The 13879-nt window shown below is 38.7% G+C and overlaps 2 protein-coding genes across 4 annotated transcripts in view; one reads left to right on the top strand and one right to left on the bottom strand.

The window, feature by feature from the left end:
- The window catches only part of LOC134743513 (tropomodulin-1), a 268940-nt gene that overhangs the window by 131213 nt on the left and 123848 nt on the right, over positions 1 to 13879 (bottom strand). The gene's annotated exons all lie outside the window — the stretch shown is intronic.
- Positions 289 to 12995, top strand: LOC134743521 (terpene synthase). Of its 2 annotated transcripts, none has more exons than XM_063677011.1 (8): positions 289 to 340; positions 1502 to 1656; positions 6151 to 6295; positions 6983 to 7103; positions 8461 to 8600; positions 10307 to 10409; positions 11462 to 11589; positions 12133 to 12995. In XM_063677011.1, exons 2-8 carry the CDS (start codon positions 1511 to 1513, stop codon positions 12211 to 12213), a joined length of 864 nt encoding a protein of 287 aa, XP_063533081.1. In that variant the 5' UTR covers positions 289 to 340; positions 1502 to 1510; the 3' UTR covers positions 12214 to 12995. The 2 variants fall into 2 exon arrangements, with proteins under 2 accessions (XP_063533081.1, XP_063533080.1); XM_063677010.1 differs by having other exon boundaries at positions 301 to 454; positions 12133 to 12984.

The raw sequence follows: 13879 nt of genomic DNA, 5'->3' as shown, positions 1-13879 counted from the left end.
TGTTATTATGATTGGTCTACATCAGAGTTTATAATCGCTCATCTCATTTTCCTGTAACCACAGATCATTGCACTTATGAGAAACAAAAAGGTGAATGTATGTGGCCTGCCCTTTATTGTGCAGTATTTCAACGTGCCTTTTTGAATCAATATAATTTGTATTTGTATTAATTGAATAATTAATGGTTGATGGACGAAAAATATGTACTATAGGTTTTCGAGCAGAGCCCATATTGACGTCTGTCAAAATACAGCTGCTCGCCTTGTCCATTATCTGATAAACTGTCACTTGGCAAATTCACATTGGTTTGACTGGGCGGAGTGGGCCACACCGCAGTCCGGTAACAAAATCGATTTATAAATCAGTCGTGTTATGAGAATAGTTTTAATTACTAACAAAAATAGCGAACATGTCTCAAACATTCACTAAGAGCGGTGACAAAGGTCATGATGAGGTACATAGCATATTTTTTAGCTTTTTATCATAGTTGGTTAATTTTCAATTTGCCGCCTTTGTTTTATTAAAAATGTGTTATTTTTTGGGACTTGGGAGTGTGAGTTTTATTATTTTACGACTATGTCCGTTGTGTGTTATTATTATCATCCAGTTAGGAAAACAGTTTCAGTTTTGCCGCAAAGTGTCGCATTATGCGGTCAGGCGCCGTGAGCTCGCACGAGCTATCGATGGAACGATAAGGGAACAAATCTGCATTTGAACAGCTTCCTATTTTATGCCGATAAACAAACAATGGTACCTCTGACCCATATTGTTACCCATTCAATATAAGACGTTGGAATTATTCTTATTGGATTGTTACACATTGTTGTAATCCATCACATCAGTAAATAATTTAAAGTTGTGTAGATTAAAATAATATAAATATCTATACTTTTTTATATCAAATTGACAAAAGATTGATGTTTCCTCCCATGCTAGTTTATACACTGGAAGTTAATTTATTAATGTATTATTATATTTAACATTCAAATGAATAACTGATTGCTATATGAATACAAATTTAGGTAGCTATATGGTGTCCTTCTGTTTCATCTACTGAGACCATTAACTTCTCGGCGTAACTAGCTTCTGGATATTTTAATTTTGTAGTAAATGCATACATTTCTGGGTCTATTTAATTTTTTCTAATATGAAAACATTTTTGACTCAAGGCCCAGCTCTATTATGAAACTATTTGGTAATTAAAAACTGTCATATTATTTTCTAGCTCCTGTATGCTATTAACAGTCACCCATTGTGTGATATGATAATGATCTGACCTATTATTTGGTCAAAGGAATAAAAAAACACTAATGACTAAAGATAATTATGTCAATATGAAAGTCCTGCTATTGATTTTACTTTTCTACTAATTGTCTCACTAATGTGTATGTATTTTTTTGTTGTATGAGTTTGCTTAATTTGTGCCACTGCTGAACAGTCTTCTGTGTAACCCAGTATTGAGCAGAATTCCAGTAGAATACATTTTTTTGATACATTACAGAAAATCCTCATGCCTTACACATACATCTTGCAAGTGCCGGGCAAGCAGATCCGGACCAAGCTCACCTGTGCGTTCAACAACTGGCTCAACATCTCGGATGAGAAGCTCAAGGCCGTCGGAGAAATAGTGCAGATGCTGCACAACTCTAGTTTACTGTAAGTTTTTATTTATTTAGTAATAAGCTAGTGCTTCTGCCTGCAACTTAGTCCGCGTGTAATGATTATGATGATTGATAAAAACTATCCTATATCCTTCCTCGGGCCTCAAACTATCTCCGTACATAATTTTATCTAAATCAGTTCAGCGGTTTAAGCATGAAGGGGTAACAGAGAGACATAGTTTTTTTTTTTAAGCGATTATTTTTGTCGACTCAACTTATATTCATATACTGTGACCATGTTTTTCGTAATGTCCCACAAACAACAATATCTAAACACATTAGCATACATTTAAATGACATAATAATCGGGACAACGAATCTATTCAGGAGAAAGTATCAGAGATATAGGTACCTACATGCACAACGCCATAGATATAGATTAAAGAACTCTTATTATTCGTCAGTACACTAACACTAACACTAAATAAAAACTGGCCAAGTGCGAGTCGGACTCGCGCACGAAGGGTTCCATACCATTACGCAAAAAACGCCAAAAAAATCACGTTTGTTGTATGGGAGCCCCACTTATATATTTATTTTATTCTGTTTTTATTATATTTGTTGTCATAGCGGCAACAGAACTACATTATCTGTGAAAATTTCAACTGTCTAGCTATCACGGTTCATGGGATACAGCCTGGTAACAGACAGACAGACGGATAGTGGAGTTTAGTAATAGGGCCCCGTTTTTACCCTTTGGGTACGTAACCCTAAAAATTACTTTTAAAAAGGTAACAGTCGTCTACATGAGTTTAACCCTCTGAATGCCACGCTTATCGTGTGCGGCGCGTCATCGTGAACCTGAGGGTCTACCGCGAAAATCGAAATTCGCAAATTGCGGGGATTTTTCTCTTTTAGTCCAATGAACGCGTAATTAGAGTGACAGAGAAAGACGCCCGCAATTTGCGAACTTCGATTTTCGCGGTTACACATACTGGCGGCATTCCCTCGCTGAATGGCCAGTGATATTTTGTTGGACCAGAAAAGAACCAGAGCGAGGGTCGCACGACAGCACGGTCCATGGTATTTTAGTTAACATTGTCACAATAGGTACCTACCTACAATAAGTATATTCGCAGAATCGTTGTCTTATCTTTATTTTTTGAAGCTTTCGTCTTCGTCATACTGTTAAACCGTTGGGTCTCTTCTCAGCATCTTATTGTCCATGGTTTTCCTCGTCATAGGTATTAACGCGTACTCGCTGCGTACGCGCCAATACTCGAAATTTTGGCATATACGCAATCGATAAACTTCTTGAATGGCCTTACTCATCAAGTAAAACAAACCGAGTGCCTCGCAACCACCCAAATACAGTCCAGTACTAGAACTGTTCACAAGTTCAATGCGTAATTGTGGTATTTTCTATAAAAAGGGACCTTATTGTCGATGGCGCTTACGCCATTATAAACGATGCTCCGATATAAATACAATGCCGCGCGACGCTGTGCGGTGTAAGCGCCATCGACAATAAGGTCCCTTTTCATAGAAAATGCCCCAATTAAGTATAAATATCAATGTTCTTTTAGGATTTGTCTAAGTTTTTTCTTTCATTTATACTTAAACATATTTTGCCATGCCATAAAACTACGGCATTTAAATAATAATCATACCTGAAAGAAGATATTTGAATAAATTTTGGACCATAGTAGTTTTTGATTATATTTAGGTACATTAAGTAGGATTTAGGCTTATCTAAACTATTGTCTAGATACGTACATATTTAAATAATCGCGTAAAATACACCGTGTTTTTTGAACTCTGTTAATTTCAAGGTACACCCTTGGAATGATGCAAGGAGCTTAATTTAAGTTGATTTCTCAAATACACCAATACACTACCTATCTATTACGAAGATTTTTGTATTATAAAAAAGTTAGGAGCGGAAAACAAATTCCATACAAATTTTAAAAGCTCCTCTCGTACCTTATAATAATTAGAAAATCTTAAAAAAAATCAAACAAAGTGGCAAAGTTATGGTAAATATACGTCAAATCGCTGAATAATATTTTTTATTACTTATAGTGATATCCAGAGAGGAAAATGAGGAGTACGTTTGTATGGAGAAGCGGTGGTCCCCTCTCGTCTTAATTAACTAAATAACAAGTCCAGTGGTTTTGATTCATTTACCTTCCTAAACAAACGTCCTAAACGGTCAGACTACAGCCGCTTTTAAATTAATCTAATAGTTTCCCCTCCGTTAATAAACAACCTTCCATTTAACAGTTTACAATCATTCAGATTAATCGATTTGCTCCATTACACCATGACTCATACGGAATACCCATGCTACAACGTGTGGAACATGTCCATCCAAAAAAGCTCTAAATAATACAATATTCACATGTTTTAGGATCTTTTGGAATTGGTTGACCGTAACTATTCCAGAGACTAGTTAATGGTGCCATTCCAAAGTATTTACGTGACTGTTTGGAGCCCAGCGTACTTGTAGAGTCGACGTGGGTGACCGACACAATATAATTGTACTTAGTTTTTATTATTGTTGTTATCTAGTGACCTAGTGGTTGTTTAGTCGATTTGGTAATTGATTGGAAAGTATTTATAGTCTAGGTTGCTCTTTTACGATAGCTTTAAGCTTTTACACAGTTTTATTTAACTTCACTGTGTACCAATATTTGTTTGTATGTATATTTGCTTCAAATCTTCCTAATAACTGATTCAGTTGTGGAGTAATTGCGTAATACCGATGATAATGCACTAATGTGCTAATAAAGCTGATCTGATGGTCGGAAGGTAGCCAAAGGTACTCCTTGATGGAATAACACAAACACATCTAGTTTAGGCTCATTAGGAAGGACCCGAGAAGTACTTGATAGAAATACATATGAGAAGTACCTACAGTTTAGTCACCAATAAAAGTATGTAAGCAATTACATGCTTTTACTTCTGATCATGGCTTATCATGGATAAATGAGAAAACAATATTTAAAAAAAATCCTTTTATGAACTTTACGTCTGACTTCCAAAAAGGAGGAAACTCTCTAAGATTACTTACATTAGAAGTTATACTTAGATAGTAAAAATACTTTCCTCGTGTCGTCCTGTTTTAAGTCCATTAGTTACGAACATAGGTATTGATGTTGTCATACGTGTGTCCTAAAACGAATCGTGAACGTGACAAGATAGCAAATGGGCCTACGTCATTGTTATTACGAGTACCTACCAAGAAACACTGTTTACTCGTAATTTCGTTATCGGACGTATTGTAAATACTCACGCTTTGTTTGTATGATGTAACTTATTTGTTATCGTTGTTTGGGTATTCCTTTATATTATGAGTAACCAGCGACCCGCCCCGGCTTCGCACGGGTTACACAAAACCTTTACAAATTACACACTAAAACCTTTCTCAAGAATAAAGAAACTACCACTACTACTACTACTACTTTCTATTGATAGGTGAAAACCGCATCAAAATCCGTTGCGTAGTTTTAAAGATTAACCATACATAGGGACAGACAGACAGCGGAAAGCGACTTTGTTTTATACTATGTAGTGATGGCGTAAAGTAGACAATTAAAGTGACCTCTCGAAGAAAATGTATGCAGTTCAAAGAATGAACGCCAACATGTCAATGATGGCTAACTGACCAGAATAGATTCAATAAATTCTTGTAAACGGTAAACTTTTTTATTGTCTGGAAAAAATCGCTGTCTTGCGATAAAACCGTCTTACTGCCGATAAAATTTTATAGTAACGGTATATTTCGATTGCGACACTTGATATGTATTATACTCTCGTAGCAAAACTATTAAGTATTTGGAATGAAAATATACTAATATCTATGCATGGGTGTTAAGCTAATAGCTTTGCTGGCTGTACTGTACTCACCCTTGATTTTTTGGGTTCCGTACCCAAAGGGTAAAAACGGGACCCTATTACTAAGACTCCGCTGTCCGTCTGGCCGTCTGTCTGTCACCAGGCTGTATCTCATGAACCGTGATAGCTAGGCAGTTGAAATTTTCACAGATGATGTATTTCTGTTGCCGCTATAACAACAAATACTAAAAACCGAAAAAAAATACTTAAGGGGGCTCCCATACAACAAACGTGATTTTGTTGCCGTTTTTTTGCGTAATGGTACGGAACCCTTTGTGCGCGAGTCCGACTCGCACTTGTTTTTTTATTTTGTTTTATAGTGCCTTCGAAAACATGAAGTAGGTATACCGTGTTGTTTATTGTATACCTAATTACCTTAAGGTAGGTGAAACACGGATGACGTTGATAATAGTACATTACGATACAAGTGCAAAAAGTAGGAAATTCGAAACGAGTGGCGATAAATTGAAACACGACCGAAGGGAGTTGCGAAATACCTATTCGCACATGTATCGTTTTACGATTTACAGTACATATGGCAATTTAAATTCCCTGCGGTCGTGTTTTAATTTATCGCCACTCGTTTCGAATTTCCTCTTTTCCGCACTTGTATCGTAAATAACTATTATTTTATGCTCATATTTTGTTACAGAGTAGACGACATTCAAGACAATTCAATACTTCGTCGTGGGATCCCCGTAGCACACTCCATCTACGGCGTGGCTAGCACGATCAATGCGGCCAACTATGTCATGATAATAGCGTTAGAGAAGACTTTGGAGTTAGGGCATCCGATGGTAAGTACGCTTCAACAACTGAATTATTCGTCGTGTGATTCTTGATGTGCACTTCTACGGCGTGGTTAGCACGTTTAATGCGGCCAACTATGTCATGATCATAGCGCTGGAGAAGACTGGAGCTAGGGCACCCGATGGTAAGTATGCCCCACTGGGCTTCGACAGCTCGATACTATAGGATCCCCGTAGTGTACTCTATATACGGCGCCAAATATTTTGAGATCATACTCGTAGCACTAGAGAAGACTTGAATTAGGACATCCGATGAAAAGTAGGTTTCGACGACTCGATACTTCGTCGTGGTATCTTTAAGGATTTGCCACACTGGATGCGTTCTGCGGGCAGCGGTCAGGTCACACTTCAACTTCAAAAGTTGCTGTCAATGTTGTCCATACATAATGCGGGTTTGACCTGACCGCTGACCGCAGAACGCATCCAGTGTGGCAAATCCTTTATAGCGCACTACTACGGCGTGACTAGGACGACCTATGCAACCAAAATTTCATGGTAAAAGAGCGCTGAAGGAGACTCTCGATTATTCTAGTTCTTTTGATTATCTGTATAAATTCTGTGCCGAGGGATATTGTAAATCTTAAGTCAGTAGTCCGAATATACTAGATGACTAGACTAGATGGACTTCTAGTTCCATAGAGACATCACAAAGCCAATAACATTTGATCTTTTCAGGCTACAGCGGTGTACACAGAGCAGCTTCTAGAACTACACAGAGGGCAGGGCATGGAGATCTACTGGAGAGACAACTTCCGCTGTCCATCAGAGGAGGAATACAAGGAGATGACCGTTAAAAGTAAGTTTTTCATTTGATGTCATTATAAGCAAGATGTGATTTACATTTTTATCGAAAATATCCACTACACAGGAACAAATGTGAGCACTCATAACACAAATAAATACCCTTATCCTGAATCGAACACAGGGCCACCGCTTACGTAATCAAAATTCACCAACCACCTAGAAAAATTACATATGAACGAAAAAGTAATTCGTTCAAATATATATGTTTGAAATAAAACATAAATACGACTGCTTATGGAACGTAAATTCAATTAAAGATTGGTAAAACATAAATTTTTCACCAATACGACTTTAGTAGGTACTAATATGAATCTTTACTTCTAAACTAAGTATATTTTTGTTTTAACCAATACTGAACACTGAACTCTGGGTATTGTAGGCAATTTATTGGTTTCAGGATCATGACTTCATGGTAGTATATTTTTGGGATTTCGCCCCACATGTGTATTACTCATCAGATGTCTAGATTGCGCGTAGTCACTGCTAAAAATAAACCGGTTCGCGTTCCCATCGCAAATTGTATCTGAAATGCAATGTATTAGATACACTTCGTAAAGCTTGAGGAGTAATTAACAGACTGCATATTGTTGACGTTACTATTAGACTGCAGATCATTATTATGTTGCACTACCCCCTGCCCGCGACTTTGCCCGCGTAGAAGTTGCTAAACTTTGGTAGTTTCCTCCCGTCATACACCTTCCGCTTGATCTTGATCGTATTATGCGGCGCATAATTTATATTTTTAATATATATGCCAACGTTTCGCGCCCTTTGCCAGTGTACCTATTACTACGAGCACTGGCAAAGGGCTCGAATCGTCAAGATAAATTCACGGACAACGGACCGTGCTACGCGACTACGTCCAGTTTTGTATGTGGCTACCGACAGCTACACCCAAGAAAGCAAGACATCGATCGTCGCTGAACCCGGACAATTGTCCGGTGAAAACACGGACGTCTATAGTCCGACAAGAAATTGTAAAAAATATTGAAGGCGCCACTTCCTACGTAACTGTCACATTTTTGACGTAAAATGCTTAAACATGGCAACAATGGGGTTGGCCGGTCGAAATAATTAGCAGATGGCGCCATCATAGCTTGCCCTGTCAATCCCTAGAATTGTGTCAATTTTTTTTAATGCCCTGGATGCCAGCCCTTTAAGTCAAATCTCATAGAAAAAGGGGCAAGCTATGATGGCGCCATCTCTGCAAACCTTTGACAGTTGCCAACCCCATTTAGATTTTAGTATGGAATTCTTTTAGTTACATTTTATTTAATTTCTACTATTTTATGTCGCACTATACAAGCGGCCTAAATGCATCCAGTTCCACGTTGTTTATTTTTGTACAGAAACCGGTGGGTTGTTCATGCTGGCTATCCGCCTCATGCAGCTGTTCAGCGAGAACAAGTCGGACTTCAGCAAATTGTCCGCCATCTTGGGGCTGTACTTCCAAATCAGAGACGACTACTGCAATCTTTGCCTACAGGAGGTAAAAATAAATCGAGTAAAAATAAGCATAATCAAGGGTAGCGGTACATTAGTCAGGACTCAGTTAAAACAATCTCTAATAAGTTTGGAGAATGATAATGAATGGCTAATAGATATTTTTATCTTAATGTTGGCTCTTAAAGGGGCCCACTGACTATCAGTCCGCCGGACGATATCGGCCTGTCAGTTGTTCGGAACTGTCAAATTTTTGTTCTAACTGACAGGCCGATATCGGCCGGCGGACTGACAGTCAGTGGGCCCCTTAAGTCTCTTAACGTAACTTACGATTAGTGTAACAAAGTACAAGAGCTTTATGAAGGTTAAACTAACATTAGTCAATAAAAACCTTTAACCCGAGAAGATAGTTACGATAATCAACAAAAACTATGACCAATAAACTACTCAACTATACTCACACCCATCTTGTCAGTAGAAAAAGGCGCGAAATTCTAATTTTCTATGGGAGGTCAACCCTTCGCTCCTACATTTTTGAAATTAGCCGCCTTTTTCCACTGACAAAGTGGGTGTGCCAGAGTATATTTATTTTATGTTAACTGAAGCCTACCGCAATGATTACCGCACTCTTGTAATTACTTTATGAGGCGGCAATAATAAAAAACGCAGAACATTGACCGACTTATCCTTAAAATCACCTATATTTCTGACGTTAACCGCATGACTAATGCGAAATTAATTATCTTGTGGGTGTTATTTCGGTGCCAGACGAGGTCTATTTCACAGAACTAATCCTTATAAGTAAAACATGATATGGTAATGGTGCGGTTATATTAATATTCATATCTACCGCTTCTGAGTTAGTGTTGGTACTGTTGGTATCAGTGCATTCTGCATAAAATGATGGGTCTGTACGCTATTAATCAAGCCGTCTTGCCAATTTAAGTTATTCCTTCCTCAAAGTGATATATTGTAATTTTTACTGTGAGGTCTGTTATGTTGAGCCGTACACTCGATTCTCAGAAATTATTTATTGGTTCTAAGCGGCATCAAAATTGTATTCGTATTCGTTGTACCTGAATCGTCAAACGTAAATTTTTAGCAACCAGAGATACCGCATAATGTGCAACGACATCTACTTCAGTTGTCCAATTCGAGGCACCATTTTTAGGGTTCCGTACCCAAAGGGTAAAAACGAGACCCTATTACTAAGACTCCGCCAAAGAGTAGTATAATATGACTCCGCTGTCCGTCTGCCCGTCTGTCTGTCACCAGGCTGTATCTCATGAACCGTGATAGCCAGACAGTTGAAATTTTCACAGATGATGTATTTCTGTTGCCGCTACAACAAAAAATACTAAAAAGTACTGAACCCTCGGTGGGCGAGTCCGACTCGCACTTGTCCGGTTTTTTCATCGACTTTACACATCTTGTACTATTATCAAACACTTTTTGATAAGGCAATTTAAGACCGCCTACAAGCTCTTTGGTAGATTTTAACACACTATAAATACTCCAATTACAGAAGGTCGGTAGAGCAGAAGGACTGAAGGCCTTCCTTTCTGACTGTGTCTGAGCGACTTACGTATACGAAATCCATACTCGGTACTTAAAACGAAAGTTCTTGCCCTGTGGCGGTCTTCCCTGCAATAATTTTTATACGCCGGTCTTCTCCACATTGACCTTACCCTATCTAAATATATTGTGAATTATAATGCTTATAACTTACTTACTTATTGTGATGTGTTCCAGTACTCGGAGAACAAGAGTTTCTGCGAGGACCTGACGGAGGGCAAGTTCAGCTTCCCCATCATCCACGCCATCCACAATCAAGACGGCGACAACCAAGTGCTTCGTATCCTTTACTAAAGTGAATCTGGATCTGACGGCAGTTCAATTAATCTTAAATCTTGCCTGGATCTAGATCGATTCTCGCCATTTGCCACATACTGTACCTATACTTAACTAATTTAGCGGTTTCACTCACGTGTTTTTAGTCACTCGCGCGACATGTTTCGGAGAGCCTAGGTCTCCATTTTCAATCACCAACAGTGACTGAGTGAGTAGCGGTGACGACGGATGGGCGTCACGTACTACGGCACTGCGGTACTGTACCTATGTATGTGTCGGGGCCAAATCTTAGATTGTTATCACTTCATGATATGGCTAGGTTAGGTTTTTTTCGCCATTTAAAGCCGTTAAGTTTATTATTTCTTTGTGAATGTTTTTGACCATTTGTCGCAAAAAAACTATATTCAATTATTTATTTAATCTATTTACCTTTAGTTTCAAATGTTCAGTAAATTCGCGTTTCCCGTATACGGGACGACCGTATGTCTACCGTTGTCCCGTATGCTGGAATGCTAGAGTTAAATCAAGATAAGTCTGCAACGCTTTTAATAGCACACGCAGTGCAAGTGTTATTTTTAACGTCCAACTTCTATGAAATTATGACGTATAAATAACACTTGCACTTCGTATGCTATCAACATCGTTGCAGACTTATCTTGGTCTAACTCTAGGAGCATAGGATAAATGGACACACTACCTTCGAGAGGGGGAGCTTCGGCTCCAGGGCCTTCGGGCCCAAGGAGGGGACAGCTTCGGCTGTCGGCAGCAGGCGGTGATCGCGGTGGAATGCTCTGCGATCCCGTGTTCACTGCCACCATTGCTGCGAGACGGGTATACCGTGGAGGGTTTAGTCGGTATTTGGCCCCTTGGCCACGAGTCGGACATATCCGTTCTAGTTCCCCGGCTAGGCGGAATGCCTAAATGCATAACGTAAAAAAAAGGAGCATAGGATAAATGCTTAAAAGTGACATAAGTGGATTTGAACTATCTAGCCAATAACACACAAAATCTATAGCTTTTTAACGTATCGTTTATTTTCCTTAACTAAGTGATTAGATATCCTACGGCAACGTACCCGAGATGTCGAAGTAAAGCGTTACTGCATCGCCTTGCTCGAGCGGCTCGGCAGCTTCCGATACACGCGCGACACACTAGCACGACTCGACGCTGCTGCCAGAGAAGAGGTATGATCCTTCCTTGTTTAATGTTGTTAAAGGGACCCTGTGACTGCGCATTGCTCCATAAAACTTGAGAAAACGCAAATGAAACTTATTCGACTTTTCACTGAAAATGTCACCACTTTTAATTTTTTCTTGAGTTTTTATCAAGTAGCGGAACTATCAATATTGCTAATCGACACTAGATGTCACATGTGTCGCGACTGACGAAAAGTGTATTGCTCAACAATTTATAACTAATATTATAAGCAGAAGTTCAAAATAGAGTTCCCGTTAATCCGGTTATAATATTAGCTGAAAATCGTCTAGCATTAGACTTTCCGTTTGCCGCGACATCTATTGTCGAGTAGCAGTACTGAGAGTTCCGTTACTTGACGCTAGATGAAGACTACGAAAATAATAGTCGTTTTGGTAACAAAACTCATGTATGGAGTAAGCACTCTATGTCTTCTTACTTCTCTTTCGTTTTATTTGGTTTTATAAAGAAAGGACTCGTACAACCATTGAGCAAGGTACTGAATCTATACAAAATTACCTCAATACTTCCAGGTGTCCCGTCTCGGTGGTAACCAAGACTTAGAAAACCTTCTCGACGAGCTCCTTAGTTGGCAGCGGCCCGAAGACGTCTAAACACGTAGAAGTAGACCCACCACGATTACCGCTCAATCAAACAAAAACACACCTTACGCCAGTGCCGTAAGAGCTACGAAGGCAGCAGTTATCGTGGTTGTTTAATTTGGAGATTTTGACAGTCGAGATTTGAAATAAATTCAAATTTTTATAAGTTAAAAAAGGTGATTGCTCCTTTTTATATGTTAAAAAAGGTGACTGCTAGAGTTAGACCAAGAAAAGTGCAGAGATTTTGACAGCACTCGCAGTGCCAGTGTTATTTATGTCATAATTTCATAGAAGTTTGACTGAACTGCGTGGGCGGTCAAAATCTCTGCAGACTTTTCTTTGTTTGACTCTATAGTTATTCGCCACTCTTATCAAAAAGAAACAAGGCAATAGAAGTTTTATTGTTAATTAACCAATTACTATGGAGTGACCAATATAACAGTTACCCTAGCAAGATTTTAAGGTAACGTACACATTTTAAAGTTAGCTTGGGATGGGGAGTTTTGATTGTCAAAATCTTCTCTGTATTTATGTTTGCGCGCTCACTTAACAAATTCCTGTACTTATAATTTGAATATAGTTATTATATTCTAAGTTAGTGCATCAGCCGAGCCGGCTTAATGTTACTAGGTACCTACATTATTTTAATTTTTCGCTTGTAGTTTTCAAAAGCCGAAAATCATTAAGTATTATAATAACTTTTTAAATTTTTATAGTTATTTAGCGATTGTGTATTGTTAATAATTTTCGCTCGCGAACTCGCTCACTTTCGTATTGGTTTCGTATTTGTAATTTAAGTACTTATCTGAATATTGTCTTCGGTTACCGCGATAGTTACTCATGAAATAAAACTATGAAAACGGATTATATCGCGTATATTGAATTTATAATACATCCCGACGTTTCGAACTCTTTACAGCGTTCGTGGTCAACGGGTGACTGAGGAAAAATTACAAAATGCAAAAATACCCACATACTAAAATAATGAACAATCATAGACTACAAACTTTAAGGCTGGTTGTACATGCAAAATCGGTTCATAAGGCTAGTTATACACTATAATTATTTTTCAAGTAAAGATATATATATATACGCGATAAAAATAAACTATGCCGGCTCCAACCCTATACCACGGACCCGAGAAGATTTAATTCCCTCCTAAATTGTAGGAGGGTATCCCAATATGGGACCGGCAACAAACTCGGCGGGACACATCTTTTCAAAACATCAGAATGTCCAGCATCATCCAACACTACGGTCTCACAGTCTATGTCTCGCTTGCTCCTTTATCAGGTGGACTACAGGATCCCAAGCTGGTGGTAGAGAAAAGCCATCTTCCCTATTAAAGTTTGGATATTTCTTAATCTCAATGGCCTCGCGCAGCATTCTGGGTATGTAACGCTTCTCCTTGGCAAGAACCAGAGGCTTATCAAACTTGATTGAGTGATTGGCTTTATCCATGACATGCTCACAGACAGCAGACCTAGGTCGACGGTGCTTGACATCAGCTATGTGTTCCTTCACCCGAGTGGAAATGCTCCGTTTCGTCTGCCCGACATATGATAGGCCACACTCACAGTCCAGCCTGTACACTCCTGCAGTCTGTAGAGGGGTATTGCATTTTACAGGCCTCAGGAATTGTGACATCTTCTTCATTGGCTTGAAATATGTTTTTATA

This window comes from Cydia strobilella, chromosome 8 (assembly GCF_947568885.1).
Source record: "Cydia strobilella chromosome 8, ilCydStro3.1, whole genome shotgun sequence".
Classification (NCBI taxonomy): Eukaryota; Metazoa; Arthropoda; class Insecta; order Lepidoptera; family Tortricidae; genus Cydia; species Cydia strobilella.
The sequence above is the reverse complement of the archived record's forward strand: the minus strand, read 5'-3'. Positions and strand labels throughout refer to the sequence as shown.

Coding starts and splice junctions, on each gene's coding strand:
- LOC134743521 (XM_063677010.1), top strand. CDS start 410: ATGTCTCAAACATTCACTAAGAGCGGTGACAAAGGTCATGATGAG. Junction 455..1,501: donor GTGACAAAGGTCATGATGAG/GTACATAGCATA, acceptor GATACATTACAG/AAAATCCTCATGCCTTACAC. Junction 1,657..6,150: donor CTGCACAACTCTAGTTTACT/GTAAGTTTTTAT, acceptor ATTTTGTTACAG/AGTAGACGACATTCAAGACA.